Below are 24,361 nucleotides of genomic sequence, written 5' to 3'. Positions count from 1 at the left end.
TCCACGAACCTCGCAATCTCCTTGCTTGAAACCGCGTCATAAAATAATGCAACATTCTCGTATTTAAAGAACCACCTTGAACGCCTTCAATGGCCAGTGGCTCAGAATTTGGAAGAAAGCGTTTGTGGTCTGTTTTAGGGTAACAGCCCGACGTTTGGCTTGGACAAGAGTCGGCCAAGACCTACTTTACGACTCTCTCGTGAAGAGGCTGACGGCTACCACGAGAAATGTAACTGCACCTGACAGCATCTCGATCAGATGCGAAAGAGATCGTAGAGGAAACCTGACAACGACGCGAAGCTGGCCTGACCTTCCTGTTGCAGCCCCCCGGGCACATCGACCGCATGCAGCTGTAGTGTTGCTCAGAAACTGACAGTGAACGGATAGACATGCAGATCTGCGCGGTTACCACACTGATACTGCTGCTAGCTGTGGCCTCACCTGCAGTAGGCCTTCCTGTTCGGTACGACCAGCGCCAGGAAGGCGATTTGAACGTCCACGCGAATTTGGAGAACTTCTTCATCGTGTTAATACCAAATAATGGAGCATTAAGTCTTTTAGACTTAGTACCTCCGTTTAGAAACGCCAATCGACATGGGGCAAAGCAGTCTCCTGTTGAGAGTGATGATAATACTGTTCACAAATACGTGCTGCCGAGCGCTGGGATGAAGTCTGCGTCGCCTTACAAAGTCGACCTTGACAAGAACGCTAAAGCGCCCGTTGGAGGAGAGGTTCTCATAGCGCAGTCGCCAACTTCTGCAGCGCCGAAGACAGAATCAGAGCCACCAACAACTGCTTCTTCGGACGATGGGGTGACGATACAAGAACCTACAGAAGAGACGATTGGACAAGACAAGAACACTTCTTCCGAAGACGCAGATGCAGTTACAGATTCTCCTGTTGTTAAGGTCAGCGAGGTCAAAGACGACGTTCCTGTAATCGATTCTGAGACACTAAAGCCATCAAAATCTTCAAAGTCCATCGATATAGCTGTGAGCGTTCCTCTAATTGCACTGAGAAAGACGTCTCAAGAAGATATTCCTGTAATCGATTTCTCCCCTTCCGACCGGAAGTCATTCCGGTTCGAATATGGACGTGCAGACACAGAGGAGCTGAAACCTTTCACTTCCGGCGCGGACAGCCAGCGCCGCCACACGAAGGAAAGGTAAGCTTGCAGCATATCATTTCACTTCATTCTCAACTTCGCCATAAGATGGGCCTGTGGCTGTCCTCACGGTCCTGTGACCTTAACCCCGTTCTCATTTCGCGTGATTCAAGAATGACAAAGGTTTCATAAAGCCGCCGACTTAATGTTGGTTCATAATGTTCGTTGCCATGTCGCGGATTGAGTAGATACACTGCAGGTTAAAGATTAATTATAAATGCCTCGGAAAGCTACGTGTTTCAACACGTTTTGAGTTATCAGTCCTTATTTACGTAAATTTACTTATATTGTTAGATACAGTTCACAACATTAATATAAACTCTACTCTTATACATGTTTTCCAGCATAAACTTCTATAACTTCACAGAGTTCTAGAAGGACAGTTAAGAAAGCACAAATTTAAAATTAATGATCACCTAATATAATCGCTCGGTACTTCAGGCCATGCAGAAATGAATCCATTTAATAGCTACTAATTTTTCAAACTTGTAGCTCATAACAGAAGTTAAATCGAATAAAAAACGTCCGATTACGACACCGTCACTGTCGAAACTTTAGACGGTGACTGTCAGTTGTTGATTAAGAGCAGCTGATCTGTTTACAGTCGTATTCGATTTCTAACCGAAATGTGACGCAGAAATCATTACGATATTAATTATTATGAATCCTATTATTTATGTTGGTATTATCTCGGGCGAAAAACTTTATCACTTCAGTACAGTTCGTGTCTGAGAGTTCGTAAATTATTGTTATATCGTTCGTCTAGACACTGTTTTGCTGAAGACAAAATATAAAACCACGGGGTTCGAAGGCGGTCCACTTCACAGCAGATTCAACTGTCTCTGCTACATACAATATTTGTACACCGTGTTTCAAAAAGTAGCTTTACAACTTCGCAGGAGAATATAAATTTATTTAAAGGACGTGCGCAATATTTTTAAATGCACAAATTTAGCCAAACACATCAAGTTTCTTGGAACATGTTCGTGACAGTCCAAATGTTAATGTGTTTTGTGCCCTCAGTAAAGATAAAGTGTACGGCCCCTTCTTTTTCACGGAGAAGTACGCGAGTACCTCAACGACCGTTTCCCAGGTCGGTGGATTGGTCGGACCGCACCAATAGCACGGCCACGTCGTTCCCCGGATCTAACACCTTTAGATTTCTTCTTGTGGGGATTTGTCAAAGATCGAGTGTACGTGTCACTTACCTGCAAATGTGGCCGAACTCCGAACTCGAATTACCGCCTCAGTTGTTGAAGTGACACCGGAGATGCTACACCGCGCGTGGCAAGAAATCTACAGAACAAATGGAAGTCACATTGAACCATAAAAATGCGATGGACATAAAACTTGAAGTGTTTGACTACATTTCTGTGTTCTGAAATTATATGTTTCTCCTATCAGTTCACCAATATCACGCCCTCAAGTTTTAAAGCTACTTTTAAAACATGCTGTATAATATATGAATGTTGGAACGCGGAGCTCAGATACGATTCTTTATTGTTTTTTTTCTCTCTCTCTCTTTTGCAGAAGCGGTCAGATGTTCGACCCAGATCGCCTACTCCCAGTCTTACGATTTGGACTTTCACCGGCTGACGACTGAAATTTCTCGAAAACCGCATGTCCCCCCCCCCCCCCCCCCGCGCCAGATTCACTTTGTAAATTTTTCTGTCCAGCACCAACATGGCCCGTTATTAATCACGAAAACAAAAATACCGCAAAGCTACGGTGTTCAGGGTTTATCTTTTAATTCAGTTGATGCAGCCTCCATGTATTGTTTACATCAACTGACATAATGCCTGATACAACGATACAGTTTCGGGAATACATTTATCAAAATATGTATTTTAATTTTGTCTTTATTGTTCCACGCTTGATATATTATTGAATGAACGCGGGGTTGTGTTTGCAGGTACCCCCCCCCCCCCCCCACCTCTCCAACTCTTCATTAGCGTGTTTGCACGCACGAGGCGCTGTTTACAAAATCCGATTCAAACATTTGCGTCACATTATCCTCCTACTATGAACTAAATATATTTTGTATCTGTAGTTAACATTAAGAATGGTGCAAGTTTTAATTAGATTTATAGGCAGAACTTTGTTCACCCTCTTGTCTTCTACAGGACACGACAACTAAGTAAAATATTTCACAGATGTTTAAAGAGTCGTGTTCACGCCATCCGATTAGAAACGCGAGGTCTCCATAGTTTTTGGCCAACTTTGTTTTGCTGATCAAGCAACGCGGTCCACGATTCCTTTCGTCAGCGTTTTATGTAAGTGAGGAACGAAATATCCTTTGTCCTTTCTGTTTGATATAACAATGATCCGAACCGCAGATCACGGTTAAAAAGAAAAGGGAGTTTTTGGCCGGTGGAGAAGCTAGCGGAGCTGACGGACGAGCCTACTCTGTGTACCTAAGGTGGCACGGTCAGCGTATTTCTTTTGTTTGGGCGTTCAGTCCGAGACTCGCTCCTAGCCTTCCCCTTGAAAATTCCACCGACCAAAAACTACTGCGTTGACTAAATAGCATGATGCGAAAATATCTGTGACAAATGACAGTCCTACTTTCTTCCCAAGCGCAATTACATTGTATCCCTTAGGGCTCAGGCGGTCTACCACGTTCCAGGTAGCACGTATGACACCTGACGCTCGTTAGAAATCACTGATCTTTGACTCCCTCGTCCCACCAACTTGTCACGTCTTTCAAGCTCTGTGACTTCCAACGGGCATCATCGACCGCTGTTGTGGAATTGCTCGTCGCAGATAAACTTTAATGTAAAATGGTTCTCTGCTGTCCGTCATACACAATACTTTTATTTTTGAAATATATAATATAATATTTTTAACATCATAAGTCACATGTTTCGTTGCAACTGTGCCATCATCAGAAACCTTGTACTACACAATATATATCTGTAGGTGTGAGAGTTGTATCGTTTTGTTACATTTATATACGTTGTTATCTAATATTAAAATAAATACAAATGTAAAACGTAACAAGACGTATTAAATAACTTATTTAAATGTTACGTGGTATAAAACGTGTTAATATAAAATGATCCTTGTCCTTTAGTTTCTTTCTGTAGTGAATGCTAATGTTCTTTTATGTTTATCTGTTATTTGCTACGCTCATTACAGCACTTGGGTATGTTTATCCATAAAAATCTTCTTGTTATATTGACAAAGCGCATTTAGCCATATTTTTAAATAAAATAAAGTTATGTAAAATGAAAGAGAAATGTTCTTGTGTCTTAAATGATCTGATTATTGCCTTTTTTATTACTTACGTGTGTGATTTGTTGTTGTTGTTCTAATTACTGCAGTCGTCCAGGGTTTTGACCGCTGCACTGTGGTGTGTGAGTCAATGTTTAGGCTGCAGATGTCGTTCGCGTGCTTGGTACTGGCTGCTCCAATACGGACAGAGAAAGCCCTTTAGAGACGCGGCATGTCCCATTTACCCATAACAGTGACCCGTTTTCTAAAATATGCTTACAGAACCCCAATTTAATCTTAATTATAGAAAATCATTAATATGCCTATTATCTTTGGGAAACAATTACTTCCATTTTGCCTTTGTTTAATCTGAGCTCGTCGAAAGATACATGCCGCTGTTATTCTACCTCGTCTGATGTTTGTGTTCCAATACGCAAAATTTTCCTCTGTCGCGTTGTTAGTTCTGGGTACAACTTTTACATAATAATTCTGGAATAGTTTGTCAATAGTCCTTGTTCCTTCACATTTGTTACTAATGTAATTAATACACATGTTTTGAAACGGCGTCTGTGGTATCTGTGTATTTGTCTTACGATGCTGAATGGGATGTCTTATGTGACCAAATCCTTCCTTCGTTTGATACAGGATAATCCTAAACTACGAGGTGCGATCGAAAGGTTTCAAGACTGCGCGTATAAAAACCCGTACACTTATCTCAGGTATTAAATTCATCCATCACCCTCGAAGTAGTTCCCCTGGGAGTGAACACAACGATCCCAGCGCCGCTGCCAAGCCTGGAAGCATCCCTGGAAATCTTTCTTTGTCAGCCTGTCAAGCACCATCTGCGATTCTGCCTGAATCTCTTCTATCGTCTCAAATCTCCTTCCCTTTAGCTGAATTTTCATCTTTGGGAAGAGGAAGAAGTCACACGGAGCTTAGAAAGGAAGTTGGGGTCGGGTCTTGCAAGATCTTTGAGTTCCTGACAAACGAGAAGTCGATTCTGCTTCTGGTCCTCAGACAGGAGCCTTGGCACAAACTTGGCTGCGATGCGTCGCATGTGGAGTTCTTCCTTTAGAATCAGGTGACAGGTCCCATAGCCTATCCCAACAATGTCGCACAAGTCGTTGATGGTACGACGTCGATCTTCGTGAATGGCCTGCCGAATCTTCGTAACATTTTCGGGCGTTGTGCTCGAAGATGGTCGTCCAGAACGCTCGTCATCATCGACAGAGGTTCGGCCATTTTTAAAACGTGAATGCCACACAAAAGTTTGTGCACGACCCATTGCGGACTCCCCAAATGCTTGCTTTAGCATTTCATAGGTTTCCGTAGCCGTTTTGGCGAGTCTTTGGCAAAATTTGATGCACACGCCATTCCGAAATCGCAGGAGGGTCGGTGTAATGCACTACCAAAACGCCCGTAACTAAGAAACAAATGCTAATTCCATGATGCCGGCTCTCACACTGATTCACTATGAATGTAGGCCGCACCCCCTAGCGGCAGAAGCTCGTGCTACATCCGGTTCGCCCTCTATTGACACAGTCTTGAAACTTTCCGATTGCACCTCGTATCTTCAGCAGAAACTGTGACGTGAGTTGTTTATGTTCTGGGGGATGACATGAATAGAAATTTATAATTAAATTTGTAGCTAAAGGCTTTTTAAATTTACTTAATAACGGCTCGCTTTTTTGTGACGGTTAAATCAAGAAAATTAAGTGGACTGTCCATTTCCGTTACACATGTGAAATTAAACGAAAAGAAAATGTTATTGAATCCAGTAAATATTGATTCTGTATTGGCGTTCTTTGAATAAGTACAGTGAGAATATCGTTAATGGTTCTATGGTTACGGTGTGTTCTTTTATTAAAATGGGTATTAAGTTAACTGTGTTCGATATATGTAAAGCAATATCAGCGATATTTATTGTTATGATAAAATTAATTTTGGGTCGAAACAAGTTTTGTAAGGATCAAAATTTGTCAAATTTCTTGGGCAGGAAGTTCATTATAAAAGCTCATATCAAGTATATTATCATATATTTCATAATATCGAAAGAGCGTAATATAGTATGTTGGTTTATATGTACAGTTTTTGGTGAATTAATGAAGCATCTGTGTATATTAAACGTGTTGGGCTTATTTATACACATGCTGGCTAAATATATCTACTAGGTATTTTGATAGTTTTGATGATGTAATGTGTTTGAGGTTAGGAAGGCTTCATTGCGCTCATGAAAGAGCGTGTCTATTTCGGGACATCGAAAGTGTTTTGACATCAAATAAGCCGTCGAAATTTCTTTATTAATGAAACGACGCACGTGAAGAGAGGCCATTGCATTTGTTTTGCTACAACGTAAATAGAAACACTGTATTCAAGGACGAAACATTTTCATTAATACAGAAGTGCCCTGCAATGAAGCCTCAGTCTTTGGCTCTCGACAAGAGCGGAAGGAATCAGTGAGTGCCTACTGTTAACTGTAAAATGTCACGCTCCGTTGGTCTTTGAATCGAAGGTGACTGTCTTCTGGGATGTTGCGCCGTGTATTCTGGGACACGTTTCAGACGTCTCAGAGGAACTTGCTGCCTGCATCATCAGTGCACTCTCGCCCTGATAATGGAGGCAATTTTCACCTCTGAAACATCGAAACAATCATCTCAGCAATGTCTTAGCTTTTCCCGGAACGTAAGGATACGTATGCGAATGTTTAATTATTCATCGCCATTGAAACGAAAGATATATATCCTTTCGCAAGGCCGCCATATTGGTCTTCAAAAACTGCCCCTGTACAAGTTGGGTGAATTTAGAAGACGGAGTCAGTGTCTCGCTCAGCTCACATTCTTTTATTTATAGTTGGGGTAAGTAGTAGCGTGCTGTTCATACCAAGTTTCATGAAAATCTCTCGGTTGGTTAGAAATGGGACTGAGGCACTTCTAATGCATATCGCGTGACTTGCTGTTCTAACAATGAATATGGCCGACGTGCCATTTGTATTGTTGTAAAAATCCGACTTTAAGCCACTGCGATTCAGGAATAAGTACACGTTCAGTTTGTATGTTTGTTTGTTTGTTTAAGCCTAACGTAATCAGCTTTGTATTTTTAATGAAGATTTTAATAAACGCGTTTTAATAGACCCGCTCTTGGTTGTGTTACGTCAACCCGCAGTCCGCACGTGACATGTGACCGACAGTAACAGGTCCTGCCTTTTACGTGTCAGCTGAATTATTTCAGTTCTAAGTTACAATGCAAACGCTTTATTCAGTAATTTAAACTCATCGCTAAAAGTTTCGAGCGGTGTCAGAGAACTTTGCCAGTGTTTTTGCTGATGTGAATATCTCAGTCGTCTTCCGTCCGCGACCTTTCGCAGAACTTCCATGACAGTCACGTGACACCCGCGGGCGGCCACTGGCGAGTGAGATGCAGTTGCAAAGTGAGGTTATCGTGCAAACGAGACGGCTCACACCTTACAGGCAAGCTCCCGGCAATATTAGTCTACCTAAAATTACCGCAAACTTCCTTGTCATACAAATTTCCCCATTCCCCTGTCACTTCTCTTCTCTGCAACCCGCGTTGCTCTTCTTATACAAGAGTCCGGATATCTTTGAGGGGTTTCCGTGCTTTTCTTCAGTCCCACCAACAACACACTTGGAAAATATTAGTACGTTAAGATACGCTTATTTCCACCATTTTCAATCACAGAAACATAGCCTAATCAGTTGCTAAAGTATTGATAAATGAACCAGGAATTATGGGAGCATTCAGTGGACAGACGCAGACCACTTGAAACAGTTGGAACAAGCCAGAAAGGAATAAAAATGGCCGAAACAGTTGGAATGCTTTCATAATGGACCACGCGGCGCTGGTGTCGTCTTGTCCACATTAATCTACTGTTTTCACGTAGACTGTCGGACTCTATCCTGGATATTGGCGATTCGAGGTTTGTTTCTTACAACGAGGCTGTCTCAACGCGGTGTTGACTGCTCTCAAGGAGAACGTGACGAAGCTCTGTTCAAGACGTGTGGAGCGGAAGTAAACAGGAAACCAAAGACGAAACGCGCAGTTCACAATCGGACGACGGCGCATATGAGCGCAGTAGCATTATGGCCGTAACGGGGTGCCAAGAGCATGGCGTGGAACGCGCTCTGAGGTACTTCCGCGGTTCTTGACTAACAGCAAACCAATACGGTGTCTCTCAGAGACCAGCGTTTGTTAAATAATTTCGTGAACACAGCGCAGTGTGTAGGCAGCGATACGAAAGGAAACTGTTGGGGTGTGCGTGAAGATTCTCCATACGCCGTGGTTCAGACCGGTCGTTTCCTCCGTCCGTTAAACGGGACACAGCCGTTCCAGCTAAAGACGATGGCAGATTACCTCTGTACATGGCGGAATTTCATTAACCTGTGAACCAAATGAGGTCACAGTGGCCGCGCGGTCTGAGGCGTGGGCCTTGTGCCGCTGGGACCGTGGGTTCGAATCCCACTCAAGCCATGGATGTTTTTCTGTGTTGGGCTGTCCTGTGTACAGGTAGAGGCCTTGCGACGGGCCGATCCCTCGTCCAAGGAGTCCTACCGAATGTCTATAGATCAAAGCCAACGAAAAGTTAGGACCCGCAGTGCTGAAGCACTTGAAGAACGAGTCGTTCCTAGTATCCAGTGAACCAAATGTTTTGGATTTATTGCAGTCAGAGTGTGCAGAATTACCACGGAGAGAGCTGCTGTCTTGTTCCGTGACCATGAACACATCCTACCCAGAAGGCATGAGTCAAAAGAAACCGGTCCCGATGTGCGCATTGCAGCATCAAGGACAGTGACATTTTGACTGGAACGCCGAAGGCAACCGACTGAATTATTCTCGCTCGGACGTCGGCCATGTCAGCAGACACCGAGCGGCTGGGGTCTCTCGCGCATGGTGGCAGCACTAGTAATGTCGTAAAATTGATGCGCACTCAACACAACACATTCATTCCCCTGAGTTACTGTTAAAGCTTCACATCTAATATCACTGTGTGATTTTATACAAACGTGTCCTTATTTCCCACGTAAAATATCTGTTCCCCAATGCGATACGGGGGTGTTTTCCCAACAAATAAAACAAATTATGCTATGTAAATAAAATATAAGTTGTTGATAATGTCTTGAATTATGATTCGTCTGTTTTAGGTTATGTTGTATGTTCTTTATCGATAACTCGATTCATTTATACTGAATCTGTCGAAAATATCCAACTCAGAAACCTTTCATCTTTGTCCATGATTAGAGAAGGATATTCTCGATGGTACGTGAGATCAAATTAGGACTAAAAAAGAAAGGACTGCAAACAAATTAGGATAAATTCATGTGTACAAATGTTAGTAACAGAAGTTGATTAAATGCCTATCTACTTAGGCTTGTGATGAAATGTGAGACAGCCATAAAAAACTCGACAAAATTTTGCGAAACGTAATTCTTTAGCATGTTGTTTCCTTTGATTTCAAGTCCACTGGCCCCATTTTATTTAAATTCCAGAAATTAACACTGACATCGCCTTTCAGTCATGAGGAGATCTCAAAAAGTTGTGGTAGTTAATCATCGCATTTGAAAACTTTCTCGGCGACGAAAATATGGCAGTCATCCCACTAACAAGCACGCCTGAAAATTTCCCGAAAGATATTTCAGACGTTTCTCGTCCTGGAAGGACAACTGGTCCTCAAACCGCCCGACGAGGAAATCCGACCCTTGCACCAACTAGTCGGGCCATCTTCAAACACCAAAAGAAAAAGAACACTTGCCTACGTGAGTCAAGACTGGAAATGTATTCTCCTCGGAACCACACAAATTTGAAGGTGTTTCTTACGCCACGCACTGCTGGAAGTTATCTCCAGCGATAATAATAAGAGTAACCTTCCGCTTGGTGCCATATGCTCACGTATTAGTCTGTGGATGTGACATCTTGACATGAAATAAGTTACTGCCATGAACAGAACAGCCTTACCTCTGACGTTACTAAGTTCTGTAGCCAAGCCAGTGACTGACTGCAACACAGACGTTACTTTTAACCCACATCAATAATTTCCGCTTGGCTAAACAGTTGTCTGAATTCGCTCTGTTTCCTGTGAAACTTGTAGAGTTTTTGTAAGCCTCATGTCAATTTTCTGTGCAAGGATCTTCTTATCCTGGTAGTCCAAATGTATTTACATGCATACTTTTCCCTACAACATGTATTATTAATCTCAATGTCGCTGTACAATGTAAATTATGTTAATTCCTTACAGTTATAGCTATTAAAATGTTTTATATAAATATTACTATAATGTTAGGGAAAATATAATCCCCTGTTTTGACGTTCAGACCTCCTAAAATAACCACATTTTCGTTTCTGTTATAGATCTGATTTTTTTTATTACGTCATAAAATAATTCTGTTTTTTTTTTTTTAATTTTTCTCTCGCAGTAATAGATCATATATTTGTACAACATTTAAATGTATTCAATCTATGTCAGAGCTTAGAGTTCGAATTCTGTCACATGCATTCGTTTATCCAATTTCCTGTGTATGTGGATTTAAAAATATTCGCCCCTTAATGCAAGATGATCACTCGTATGTTTTACAAAACATTGCTTACGTGGTCCATTTTAGCTGCTAGTTTATTCAATAAATGTACAACGGAAGTCAATTCCAAGCGCAAACTTCATAATTTGATACAAATATCAGTAAGTTATTTACAGAACGATCGGGCATGCTGCAAATGGCAAAACTGCGCGCGGTTTGGCCTCCCACGAATTCAGATTTATTACTACAATTCTGTAATTATGGCGACCGCAACTTTCTCTGACGATTTAATAAAGAAGAGAGATTATTTAAACGCTGGGTTAGTCAGTCAAGAACTACCATGTTTGCATGCAACCCAAAAGTTCATTGCCGCGTTCAAAACAGCTCACCACTAAACCCTATCCACTCAATAATGCTTCGCCTTAAGGTTCATGACTCCATGAAGTCATCCAAGTGGTCTGTTTCCTACACGTTTTTAAAAATAAATTCTTTGTACCAATTTCTCATCAATCTAATTCAAATAATGTTAATTTTTCATCACAAAGTTTTCATGTTTTCTGTAATACTTCCTGAAGACCCATTAACATTGCTGTCCTAAACTTCTGAAGTTGCAAACCTGGTCGCCATTTTGACCCGAGTGTGTTCCCTAATGACCGCATCGTTTAACCTCTTAAGATAAAATCAGTCTGTACTGTCTCGCATCAACACCGCCGCCATCATAAATTAGCCGTCAAGACTTGACCGGGATAGCCCGAAGCTTGCCTTAACAATTTCGTTAACAAATCACACAGCGTTTAATGACAGCGGAAGGCAACAGTTTCAAAAACTGTGAGGGGGCAAAAGATTTGGAAAACTTATCTGAAGTTACCATTTCAGCATCCGCCTGGAGATACTGAGGAAAACTACAAACGCCTCGGTAAGATGGTGTACGAGGTGCGATCGGAAAGTTTCAAGACTGCGCCTATAAAAACCCGTACACTTATCTCAGGTATTAAATTCATCCATCACCCTCGAAGTAGTTCCCCTGGGAGTGAACACAACGATCCCAGCGCCGCTGCCAAGCCTGGAAGCATCCCTGGAAATCTTTCTTTGTCAGCCTGTCAAGCACCATCTGCGATTCTGCCTGAATCTCTTCTATCGTCTCAAATCTCCTTCCCTTTAGCTGAATTTTCATCTTTGGGAAGAGGAAGAAGTCACACGGCGAATAAGGAGGGTGCGGGATGACGGCCATGGTATCTGAGGTCAAAAACTGCCGAACTTTGAGGGCGGTGTGCGCTGGCGCGTTGTCATGATGCGTCGCATGTGGAGTTCTTCCTTTAGAATCAGCTGACAGGTCCCATAGCCTATCCCAACAATGTCGCACAAGTCGTTGATGGTACGACGTCGATCTTCGTGAATGGCATGCCGAATCTTCGTAACATTTTCGGGCGTTGTGCTCGAAGATGGTCGTCCAGAACGCTCGTCATCATCGACAGAGGTTCGGCCATTTTTAAAACGTGAATGCCACACAAAAGTTTGTGCACGACCCATTGCGGACTCCCCTAATGCTTGCTTTAGCATTTCATAGGTTTCCGTAGCCGTTTTGGCGAGTCTTTGGCAAAATTTGATGCACACGCCATTCCGAAATCGCAGGAGGGTCGGTGTAATGCACTACCAAAACGCCCGTAACTAAGAAACAAATGCTAATTCGATGATGCCGGCTGGCACACTGATTCACTATGAATGTAGGCCGCACCCCCTAGCGGCAGAAGCTCGTACTACATCCGGTTCGCCCTCTATTGACACAGTCTTGAAATTTTCCGATGGCACCTCGTATATTCAAACTGTGTGTATCTCAACTACGAGCCTAGTTCTTCGCCGCTGCACTAACCTGCTTAAAATAGGGTAAAACGACGTCAGTCAGATACTTAAAAACGAAGAGCGAAACAAGAACGATGTACTTCGAGTTCTCTGTCGCACGTTTCAAGATGCATGAGCTGCAACTTATCGGATAAGAACTTTTCAATTAATTTCTGTGCTCGATATAAAAAAGAAAACTCAATTTTTCATAGGTTTGACCGTCGTCTCGCTCCATTTCGTCCAGAGGCGAGACAACGCGACAAAGAAAACTCTGACAAGAACCATCAAAGCAAATTTCTTGCAATCTCTGCGCTCGACACAAGGCACCACCCTTTGTCAGCTGTACCAGACTATAGCCTCCATTGAGGACGTGAGGACGAGAAACGCTTTGGTTTTTGATCACCTCAGTTTTGTTAGGATAGTGATGGGATGAACATGCAGCTCGAACTTTGTTGGACATCTTCTTGAAATAGGACGTAAGAGGTTATCTTGGCGGGGGAAAGGATGTTGTGAGGATTAAACTGGCTCAGGATCGTGCCAGAATCAGCGACTTTAACAGTGTCGAATATGCGGATGACCTCCATTGACTCCACTTTCTCGTCTAAGGACGTGGCCCACATTTCGGTTCCATTGCTTTCGCCAGGCCGGGCGAGCGCCACAGACATTGACCGTCCGGCGAGCCTAGGCGACGGAACGCAACGCGAGCAGAAATGAACGAAGTGCGCATGCTCATCCTTGTAGTCGTATTGTCCGTCCTCGTTTTCATGTTCATCAGCCTGGTGTTGGGTGATCAGAAGGTAAGTAACAATTCTATCACTGTCAAAGTTCCTCACCAAACTTTTGCATGCATTACTTGCTTTCCCTGCTTCTCCAATCTTCAGAGGAATCGTCTTAACCCATGGGCATTGAAGAATCTGTTCTTCCCTCAGAACACGAGGCCAAAATTCGCGAGTCTAAATGAATCATGTTTGTAATCTTCGTAAAATAACAAAACGTTTTATGATGTCTCGTGAAAATCGTACTTATGAACGAGCTTTAGAGCGCATTATCGTAAATTCACTCACACAAACAGAAATATAATTTAACATTTCTGATATGAACTGACAAGACGAAAAGCAAAACATAACCTTGAAATAAAAGCTACGTGGAATGCGTGTGGCATGTAGACCTATGCACCACGTACAGCCAAGTTATGCATTACAAATTTTAACATGATTTTCGGTTAAAAAACCTATTATTTTTTAAATAACGTAAATTAAATAACAAAATACAAAGTATAGTTCAAAACGCCATGATATTTTTAACTAATTATAACCTCTAATGTAAACAGTCGTGCAGATTGTTATGATCAATTTGTGAACTGCGTATTTGATTCCTATTTGTGACTGTTCAGCGTGAGCGTAATTGATGTGACTGCGATTTATGGGATTGTCAGGAATGTATGAACAAATAAACAGGTATTGTGACTGTTAAACCTTAATGTCCTCCAGGGAGTAGAGTACTTCTTAAAAATCTAGCCGTTGGTCGACATGTAAAGAATTATCTTACATTTTATAGAATATGAATATCAATTACCGCTCTAAAACTTCTTGACGATGGTGAAGAGTCAATTGAATAAAAATTTTCTTGGATATTATCCATCGTCTAGTAAATATAAAACGTAAAAAGGACGTTTCGGAGATGGGACTCTATCTCCGTCTTCAGGTTCCTACACAGTTGGGCCCACTAGATAGAGCTTGTCCGGAGATAGGGATTAGCTCTATCTAGTGGGCCCAACTGTGTAGGAACCTGAAGACGGAGATAGAGTCCCATCTCCGAAACGTCCTTTTTACGTTTTATATTTGCTAGACGATGGATAATATCCAAGAAAATTTTTATTCAATCAATTACCGCGAAGAACACGTCCTTGAAAAAAAAATATCCAGGGCCAGATTAATCCTGTCCACACCCTCACGTCCTGTTTCTTTAACTTTCATTTTACACTGATTTCTGTGCATCTATGACTAGGTCTCCCAAAAGGCGTCTTCGTTAGGCTCAGCTCTTGAATTGATCCTAAGAGTGCAAATTACCTCCGCCTCCTATGCTCCAACATGCACAAGCAAACGAGATGACGCCTCGTGACGTCATGCAGTCTTGTAGAAACTTCCGAGCATCGAGGTCATTAAGACGAGTCTCTCCTCTCGATCACATCTTACCTGATCGTATTTTTGCAGGTTGGACAACTGCAGCGCAGCTGATGAATTTCCGCAATGAAGCATGGCAACGTTGGAGCTAAGAAACCACCTGACCTGATCAGCAATTGGCTTTACTCATGACCAGTCCTCTGTAATCTGTACGTTGAATACCATAAAATTGAAGTTGATGGTCCAGATTTCTGCTTATGAAGTTGCCACTGTTTTCCAGAAACAAATTCCACTTCAATACGCATTGTAAATGTGATCCTGGGAAACCAAACTTGGGTTCTCATAAAATATGGAGAATTTCTTGACTAGCTGAGCAACTGTCAGCTTCAGAAGCCTGAAGACGGACTCTCCTTTATGCAATTTATAGTGATGGTATTTTTGCGACACAACGTATCAGACGATGACTGATGACAACTACAGGAAATCTGAAATCTGCAAATTTTAACCCCCCCCCCCCCCCAATGTGGAGACTTTTCAGGTTCATACAATTATTAACGTAATGCTGATTGGTTACAGGATTTTTTTTAAAAAAAAAGTCTAATTGCTAAATTACCGGTAACGAAACTCACCAACATATCTTGTAATAAGAAAAAAAAAATGTACTCGGACTGGTGACAAATAAAGTGTGGAACCTCAAAGACGTAACCATTACTTTACAGCACAGCCTCGTGGACACTCCGGTTCCAATTCAACACTCCGAATATAAAGTGCACTGACTTGATCCAAAATTTTTACCAGTCTTGTTTTTAAGTTCCATGAGTGACATAGCAATATCCACAAGCAGCAGAGCGAGTTATGCAGGATGCGTTGGAACGGGAAGGAAACGCTTGTCAGGTGGGGAATTTGGGCGAGGCACTGTCCAAGCGCAGGACAAACTTTCTACAAAGTACATCTGACGTTAAATACATTTCGGTTTGTTGCAAGAAACAATCAGAAATTCTCAATTTCATGTGGTAAACATGCCTATGATTCTCTTTGGGGTTTGAACGCCTTGTTGAATTGTAGGTCATACCATCTTCACGGCCCAAGATGTTCCTGCGAAACGTTTATGTCTAGCTACAACTACACATGGACCTACAGTCCAGCAAACAGACATCGACAATTGACTTACCTTATTAAAAAAAAGCTCAAGGACCAGAGGCCTGAGACAGACAAGGGATGTCGTGTATTATGTTGTTATTAAATGTATTTCAACTGTCCTGTGAACCTTAACCTATCAGCCTGGTTACAATAAACAAACTTTTGTCCCAAAGGTTAGCTCAGTTTAGTCTGGTTCTCACAGGCTATTGCATTAACATACCTTCCTTCAACTTCGTGGTCTGCATACAGCAACGATGGCGAAGTCTGTACACAATACTGAGTAGAATCTGTTGCCTAAGCCATCGTAACTTTCTGTCCACGCAGGTTATGTGATGATGCCTTAAAACAGGCCACAAATTACTCCTAGTTCATAATCATGATATTATCTCACCTGTGCAGTTGATAAACTAGTGTTAAATAAATGCAGAAACGACGTTAGTAGATAAACAAAGGAACAACACCGCTCAGTGCTGTAGGTCTTGCGACGTGAGATCCGGCAATCAACGCAGTCTGGTGATAAAAATCAGAATCATTTCTGTGTCTCAGCGTAGCGAAACGGTACGTAAAAAGGGAAATTTTCCTGCACATTACTTGTTCCTATGCTCAAAGTGCATTTTCCGTCAAAACATTTTGATCTCACCTTCTCTACATTGGATAATGAAGAGTTATTTTCAAATTATTATAATTTTTATTTCGGTTTTCAGGAATTTACACTTCTGTCTTAAAATTAGAATCTAGTACGAAAACACACCACCTTCTGGTTCATGCTCGTTATGTTAATTAATGGACAACATAAATATTATGAAGAGATACACGGACACGTAAAAGTCTCCCTATTGAGTGGTGCTGGTGGTACGGTGCATCTTCAAAGGCGTCTCAGGAACGGCAAGAGTAGTTCTGCAAGCATCAGTCTCGATCTGGAAAACAAAGTCGCACTGAACAGCGAGATCTTTCCGGACAGGTGGCAGAAATGTCTCTTGAAAACAAGGCTGCTTAATCACATAGGCTGTGACACGTGAAAAGTATTATTATAATTTATAATTGTGCGACTTTTACAGAAATAAATGTAGTAACTTAAGTGTGAACAGGCTCCCTCATTACAAACTTCACGTACCATTTTAAATTGCAAACAAATCGAAATATATGCACTAGGAATGAACAGCACATCCAGATGAAAAGACTGGCTTTCACATATTAGTTGTTTGCTTCGATCATACACAGAAAACAAGTTAGGAAACGTGTGCATAAAGCAATCGTTCGCCCTGTAATTATCCCTGTAGCTTTCCGGGGACTAAACATTACTTTTGAGTGTTTCGAATGGCACCGGTGACGTCACAGTTGTGTGGGGGTCAAAGATTTAAAACGCCTTCGCTCATCTCTGGGGTTAGTGATGACGTATCACGCGGATTCCCCACTAGTCGCTTTGGCGCCATCTGGTTAAGGAACTCCATCGTGGGGGATTCCCCATCCAGTAACTTCCGCGGTCAAAGAAGCGTCAGGTCTTTTGTGTGGAGTTGTCCGAATTTAACAAATAACTGGAATGTGATTTGAAGAAAACTCAACAAGATGAAATGTCATGAAAATCCGTTCAGCGGTTCTAAATACGTTAAATACGAACAAAACACGGGCAGATATGCGCGCGCCCACCAAACCCGCTACTCCACTGTTTCTCCAATCCCGCCTAATAACTGATCCGAACATGCAGACCTGACTCGGAAAAAAATGCCTACAGACTACATCTGCTTCAGTCCCGCAAACACAAAAGTCCGCCTATTGTTCTGACCCTTAGCCAGTTCGATGAAACAAAACGCTAAATCATAATATTACTGTACCATCTTTGTCTCAGCATTCCTTCTGACGGCGCGTCGAGAGACTCTTGTTGGTCTCTCCATTCGAACTGCTTAATAAGTTTCTAATTTACTTATTCTAAAGCCCCGACATTTTCAAACACCGGTGTTTTGCGTTCTTTCCTGGGCGAACAGACCGTGTGTGACAACGTTACGAAATAGACCGGAAGTCACACACCGATTTTAAAATTATACAAGCTCATATTTTGTAAACATCTTTTCTTTAACGTACCAATAAGTATAACTTTACAACTATAGCCCTTCCTAGGGCCAGAAAGTCGGGGGCGAAAGCCCCAGGTCCTGCAATTGTGTACCGTGATATTTCTTTAATTCGATGGCTTCCATTCTGTTGAGCAAAGTTCATTGTTACAATTTTGTTGTTAACAATAGTAACTAAAAACAGTTGGCTAATTCCGCTCATTGTTTTAGTGAGATAGCAGTCACTTACCCTAAAGGTGTGTGTTACAGTCAACAAATATTATTGAACGTGTGACATTTAGTTTCATATTAGTACGGAAAGTTTGGTCTATTTTTATTGTACTGTTAAGTATCATGCTGGTTCCGGCACAGTTGTCTGAATGCTCCGGTAATTGTAGCACGCTGAAAGTATGTCTGGTCTATGTAATTTGAACCGACCTTAACATCATAGACGTTCCTCTACTTACTTTGACTTCGTGTCTGGCTTCTGACTTCCTTGCTTTGGTTTACTTTCTGTTGTCAAAGTTACGGCTGAAGTTGACTCGGTCGAAGTGTTTCCGAGGTCAGCTCCGGTTGTTCCAGGTGAAGAAATCGCCAGCCCAAGCTGTTGCAACACGGACTCATCGGCCGCACTCGCCAAGGCCACGAGAGCCTCCAGGGGCGCATGCACTACTATCACGTCGTTGATCCGTACGCGGTAATTCTCAGTCCCATTTTGTCGTTGGTCGTATACGATTTCGTTATCAATGGCAGGAGCACAGAAAGATGAACCAGTGAAAAATAGAAGTAATAACACCGACTGAGTGCTTACTACGAGTATATCCTTCATTTCAGAAGCCATCTTTGTTGCGAGAGAGCAGTTAAGGGATGTTCTTTCACTGCGAGCTGAATAAACACAAGTTGAACATCCAGGCCCTGCCCAGTGAAGCTACAGCAGTGGACGCAGTTCTTCTGTACATAGTTGCCAGAATGCTTTGTTGTTGCACAAGCGCATGAGAGGGAAAATAAAGTACCAGACATGTTTCTGGAATCGTTCTCTCACGGTTGAGAAGTACAACGCCCCCAGGCGACGGAATGTGCATTTCGAATGCGCTGCGCAAAGCATTTGCTCACAGGGCGAAAGGACACAGGAGTCCGTTGACTCAGGTCCACCGATGAGAACTAGAAGAGCGGATGGACGGAAAGTATTCGGAAGGCCCGTCCTTCCGGTGACCTTTTTAGCCTTTAGGCATGTTGAAGCTCTGTCGGGAGCGAATGTCTGTCAGTCGTTTTACCTGCGGGGGTTGGCAAGATGCATGACCACGGGTGTGTTTCTGCGCATCAACTGGAAGACAGGTCGTCGTTGAAACATGCTGTTGCACAAGCGAAACCACGGATCATTTTAGTGCACACACTAGTTAGACAGCTGAATGATACAAATCTAGACGGACGATTCAGTCGACTCAGAACAATAGTGTTTCAAAAAAGTCTCATGTTGGAAACCCTACACCATAATCATTGATCTTTTAAGATCTTACTATGAGCTATTAAGTCTCTTGAGCAGAATATAATACAGTGAGATAGATTCAAAAAAGGCTCCTTACTTAAACAAATGGACGATCTGCAATATTTTATTAGAATCTGTGAACCACTCATATATCCATGAGCCGCGATAGCTCAGTCAGTATAGTGACTAGCTACGGGCTGGACGACCGGGGTTCGATCCCCGACGGGGGCAGAGGATTTTTCCTCTAGCCTCTGCGTCCAGACCGGCTCTGGGGCCCACCCAGCCTCCTCTACAATGGGTACCGGGGTCCTTTCCCGGGAGTAAAGCCCCCATCTAGTGCCGAGGTCAAGGAAGAGAGGAGCTATACCTCCACTCACCCCAAGCGCTTTTACGGCACGTAGCGGACAAACTTTGCTTTACTCATATATCCACATTGCATCTCTGCAGTGGTGAAAAGTTCCTTCAACATGTCTTCCTGAAACCAAAAGCGATCCCAAATTCCCGAATTTGTGGTTCTGAAAATTCATGGACAAATATGTTTCCCCCAGTAACAGGCTCTGGGTCTGAGAAATTCATTTCAGACATGTCGAAGGAACTTTTCACCACTGCTGAGATGCAATGTGGATATATGAGTAAAGCAAAGTTTGTCTGCTACGTGATCAGATTTTTTCAGCAGGAAGTAATAAGAAAAATTAACAACAAAAAATAGAAATACTCATGAAGAACAAAAATTAAGACAGAATCAGAAATCATTAAAACCAAACAAAGAACATAAGCCAGAAACATTGATGATTTGAACACTCAAATTGGCATGATTAGATAATACCTGCTTGTCATTAGTACCCACCCACAGAACATACAGAACCTTAAATAACCTATCATGGCCTGTTGGACTGCCCTGTAACTTGCAAATCTTTTTTGCTGATTGATTGATCTCATAAATAGGTTGGCTGATCGAATTGGTCATACACACCATGTGAGCCAATGTCTTGTGTTTCATTTTCCTGCTGTTAGTTTTGATCTGCAAAATCCTAGCTTTATCCTAACCTGTCCACTGATCTTCATAAATATGTTGGACCAGTTTTGATTATTTGAGATAGTCCGCATGTTTCGAGAATTATACTGCTGTCTACCTGATTACCAACATATCATCTTTCATATTCATAAGGAATGTTACAAATGTAATGTGGCATCAGTCACTTGAGGATGGAAGCAGATCCACCATCTGAAACATTCTCTTTGTAATACTAGACCATGGGAAAAGTCTGGAAACCCAGTACTAATAGTAACATACCACTACCAGAACTCTTTAGAATTAATTATACTAAAAGTTATAATTTAAAAGTAAGTTACTTCAATACCAGATATTTATACAGACAATAAAATAAAGATCAAATTTAATTCCAAGCTATCTGTATCTTCACCAATCATTCGTGGGTGTCCACTATCCCCAACTTTGTTCAGTGTATACCTGAATGAAATACAACATGTTTGGGAAACAGAAAAAATAAAAGGATTTCCAATCTCAAGAATACAAGCTTAAAAACAATCCTTTTTGCTATTGACCAAGTACTAATCTCAACTTCAGGAAAAGATTTACAAATATCAATTTATAAGATGAATAAGTTAATAAATAAATACAGGGTGACGATCTCAACAGAAAAGACAAAGACGATGGCATTCTGTGGCTGAGAACCAGCAAGAGGTAAAATAGTAATAGACAACAAAATTATTGTACAAATAAACACTTTTAATTACCTTGGTTGTTCCCTATCATATGAAGCAGAAAAAGACATAGATATCAAACTTTCAGAATTCCTGAAAGTTACTGGCCTTATCAGCATGATTTTTAAACCATCAGAAGTCCAAAAACGAACTAGAATAAAAATATATAATACTTTGGCACTACCAACAATTTTATATGGCATTGAAAACTGGGCAATGAAAAAGAGGACAAAAACAGAATTACAGCTGCTGACATGAAATTTATGAGATGCACTGCAAAGTACACTTGGATGGCCTATAAAAGAAATGAAGACACACTTAAAGAGTTAAAAACAAAACCCATTTTAGACAAGATTTTGAAATATAAAAACAATTGGCTTCAACATGTTAACAGAATGCAGAGAGACAGACTTCCCAAATTATTAAAAAACTACACACACTGTGGACAAAGAAACCCTGGAAGACCACAGAAGAGGCTTTTAGACTATGAGACCAGAACAGGTCAATAAGACCAAACTCCTTGACTGTTTGATGATGATGAAATAGGTTACTTATGCTTAAAATAAAAATAAATATTACAGAATTATTAAAATTGTCATATTAAGCTAGTTTTATGACCATTCTGTACCACTTTGTATGTGTGGCTCTTTCCTAGACTTGCTTGATCCTCACATAAAAATGAAATAATGTTATAGTAGCTATGGGCTTCATTATCTACACTTTGTGGCAAGGAAACTGTGATAATATTATAACTTATCTCACGTTGAAGGCTGAGCCTGTCGCAGAAGCTGCCTGCAGAAGTATTGACTGTCTTTCTTCTCTTTCAGTGCTTGGAGTTATTGGGGTAATGCATATATTTGGCAGAAGAGGGAACCTCTATTACACTGGTGGCATAAATTGCGAGGTGGATCTGTGAAATAACTGTTGATTGTGTAAGGAAATAAATAATTTTGTACATTCAGTGTTCATTTGAAACAAGTAAATTGTGTATTGTGTTGGACACTTTTATTTCTGAAATAGCTTATTCAGGTTGTTGATATGTAAGCTCCTGTCTGTAAATCTAATTTTAAAAACTGGCTGTATTATTTAAAGGATACATGTAAATAAGCAGTGCTTTGTTTGAATGATGTCATGTACTGGTATGTTTCAGTATTACCATCGTATGCTTGTTGTGTTGTGTTGTGTTGTGTTTCTCTTTGCTCTAATTGTACATAATCTATTATAAGAAAAATAGTACTTTCAGTTGTTTAGTACTTCAAAATTTTGTTCCTACTGTGCTTGCATCATCAATACATTTGCCAATCTTAAAAAAATGATTACTTTTATTCTGGGAGTCCTAATTTTCTATTTGGTTGCAGTACGCACTGCTAATGTGTGCTTTCATAAAAACCATTCTCCTACAAAATGTTGTATCGTGCTCATTGAAAAAGAAGTAGGACAACAAATTTCTTCAAAATTATTGTTAGTGTAATAGTGAAATATGTTTAAGTCCATTATTATCATGGCAATGTTCACTATCACCAGTTATTCTTCTGGAATGGTAAAAACTCCACACAGAACCAGTCGGTAAATTATTAAGTTTATTTTATATTTTAATTTACACCACAATGCTTTTACCCTGTCCAGTGGGCATGGTGTGTCCACTACAATTACCATAGTATGATGTTTGTAGATTCAACAAATATAATGATTTTCAGCTGTGTAAACACACATGCCATGTTCATTGGCCCTTTGTTTTAGATTTTAATATTATAAAGTGGTTTGTGTAGTCCTGACTTCAAGCCCTACCTGGCCAAAATCATGGTGAAACCTAATAAAAAGGTTGTGATTAGATGATGAAATATGTGGTGAACAGAGATTAATTTAGTGTTTATTCAGAGAGTGAATTGAGTGATAGTGACTGTGAAGTGATATGGTTGTGAAATTTTTGTTTGCTAGTAAACAGAGTGACACCATGAGAACAACACGTGAAAAAACAAGGAAGGCAAAATTAAGGAAAGGAGATAATGTGGCAGTATGCAAGGACAGATTGGTGATCATGAAGGGGAAGGACAAGAGTATCACTCACGATGAAAAATTGATCCATGTTAGGGTTTGAGACCGAGATGTCAAGAAGCCTAAAGTAGTTATTTAATATAATTCAGGGATAGGAGGAATGAATATGAGTAATGCTTACCTGATAAGCTCCTGCAGCACTATGAACAGGCTGAAGAAGTTCTGTCAGAAACACTTTCATCATTTTATTGACATCTATTGCACCATTCCTTACTTCCTGTAAAAAAAAAAAAAAAAAAAAAAAAAAGCAAGGCAAAATTACTAGGTTGGAATTCCAGTACAGACTTATAGAGAACTTGATTTCAAAGCACCACAAAATTGAAATAAGGCCCTCAGACTGCCTCACCAACTGCTATATATGCAGCTAGGATACATTGCTGCTACAGCTTCCAAGCAGGACCTATATGGGTGGTGCAAATATTTCAAGGACCAATTACTTGGTATTATCAGTAAATCACATAACAGGACATTGTGATATTTTGATCTGAGCATATTCCACATTTATGTTCACTCAACTTCTGTGTAGTGATCCATCTCTTTAACATCTGCTGTCTGTAAGCTGTGTTCAGCTGAACTTCCACCAACTTTGTCACAGGTGTATGTTTAGTGTTTCAGATCTGAACATTTGCCCATAGGGTTGCATAATGTATTGTGAATGTCAGAAATGAAGTATTTACAACCTTATTTCAGCTAGATTCCTTGTCAGTGGCATAATGATCAATAATAATGATAACATTCTCAGTATTTCTAAAAATGTAAACATAAATGTCATGTAAGGGCCACATTTCTTGAAATAAGCATGCTGTGTGCTGTCTGACAGTTCATCTTTCAATCATCGTTTGTTTGGTAATTTTATATTTAAAAATGGCCCAGATATTGAATTTGAAAGAGTAAATAACATAAGGTTAAGCCATGTAACTGCTTACACTTAAGAGAAACTACTGCCTACATCATCAGCCTTGACAATGGTGGGAGTAAATGCTTCTTAGGAACTTTTGTATCCCTACAAGTTCTCACAGCATTCTCTGGCATCAACATATTCAAAA

General features: G+C 41.0%; 2 protein-coding genes and 3 long non-coding RNA genes across 5 annotated transcripts; 3 read left to right on the top strand and 2 right to left on the bottom strand.

Moving 5' to 3' along the window:
• Nucleotides 1-285: 285 nt before the first annotated feature.
• Nucleotides 286-4,194, top strand: LOC110835615 (uncharacterized). Its single transcript, XM_022076005.2, has 2 exons — nucleotides 286-1,165; nucleotides 2,696-4,194. Exons 1-2 carry the CDS (start codon nucleotides 390-392, stop codon nucleotides 2,766-2,768), a joined length of 849 nt encoding a protein of 282 aa, XP_021931697.2. The 5' UTR covers nucleotides 286-389; the 3' UTR covers nucleotides 2,769-4,194.
• On the bottom strand, nucleotides 2,311-16,629 carry LOC147874138 (uncharacterized). The gene is made up of 3 exons (XR_015534646.1): nucleotides 16,225-16,629; nucleotides 4,453-4,569; nucleotides 2,311-2,461 (listed from the first exon to the last, which is right to left on the bottom strand). It is a non-coding gene; the product is annotated as an uncharacterized LOC147874138 (long non-coding RNA).
• Nucleotides 12,171-15,562, top strand: LOC110835618 (uncharacterized). Its single transcript, XR_002544960.2, has 2 exons — nucleotides 12,171-13,538; nucleotides 14,955-15,562. It is a non-coding gene; the product is annotated as an uncharacterized LOC110835618 (long non-coding RNA).
• Nucleotides 16,630-16,669: 40 nt separating the features above from the next.
• Nucleotides 16,670-19,025, bottom strand: LOC110835617 (uncharacterized). The gene is made up of 2 exons (XM_022076008.2): nucleotides 18,517-19,025; nucleotides 16,670-16,921 (listed from the first exon to the last, which is right to left on the bottom strand). The coding sequence occupies exons 1-2, from the start codon at nucleotides 18,888-18,890 to the stop codon at nucleotides 16,870-16,872; spliced, it is 426 nt and encodes a 141-aa protein (XP_021931700.2). The 5' UTR covers nucleotides 18,891-19,025; the 3' UTR covers nucleotides 16,670-16,869.
• A 148-nt stretch (nucleotides 19,026-19,173) lies between these two features.
• LOC147874137 (uncharacterized) lies at nucleotides 19,174-23,101 on the top strand. The gene is made up of 2 exons (XR_015534652.1): nucleotides 19,174-21,240; nucleotides 22,088-23,101. It is a non-coding gene; the product is annotated as an uncharacterized LOC147874137 (long non-coding RNA).
• Nucleotides 23,102-24,361: the final 1,260 nt, after the last annotated feature.

Source organism: Zootermopsis nevadensis, unplaced genomic scaffold (genome assembly GCF_977971745.1).
Source record: "Zootermopsis nevadensis isolate Lab colony 2312 unplaced genomic scaffold, Znev_1.0 Znev_ptg000011l, whole genome shotgun sequence".
NCBI classification, from domain to species: Eukaryota; Metazoa; Arthropoda; class Insecta; order Blattodea; family Termopsidae; genus Zootermopsis; species Zootermopsis nevadensis.
The sequence above is the reverse complement of the archived record's forward strand: the minus strand, read 5'-3'. Positions and strand labels throughout refer to the sequence as shown.

Excerpts from the sequence above, each read along its gene's own strand:
- LOC110835617 (XM_022076008.2), bottom strand. The coding sequence starts at position 18,890 with ATGGCTTCTGAAATGAAGGATATACTCGTAGTAAGCACTCAGTCGGTG. Across the intron at positions 16,922-18,516 it reads AAGCCAGACACGAAGTCAAA|ATCGAGACTGATGCTTGCAG; the intron begins GTAAGTAGAGGA and ends TTTGTTTTCCAG.
- LOC110835615 (XM_022076005.2), top strand. The coding sequence starts at position 390 with ATGCAGATCTGCGCGGTTACCACACTGATACTGCTGCTAGCTGTGGCC. Across the intron at positions 1,166-2,695 it reads CGCCGCCACACGAAGGAAAG|AAGCGGTCAGATGTTCGACC; the intron begins GTAAGCTTGCAG and ends TCTCTTTTGCAG.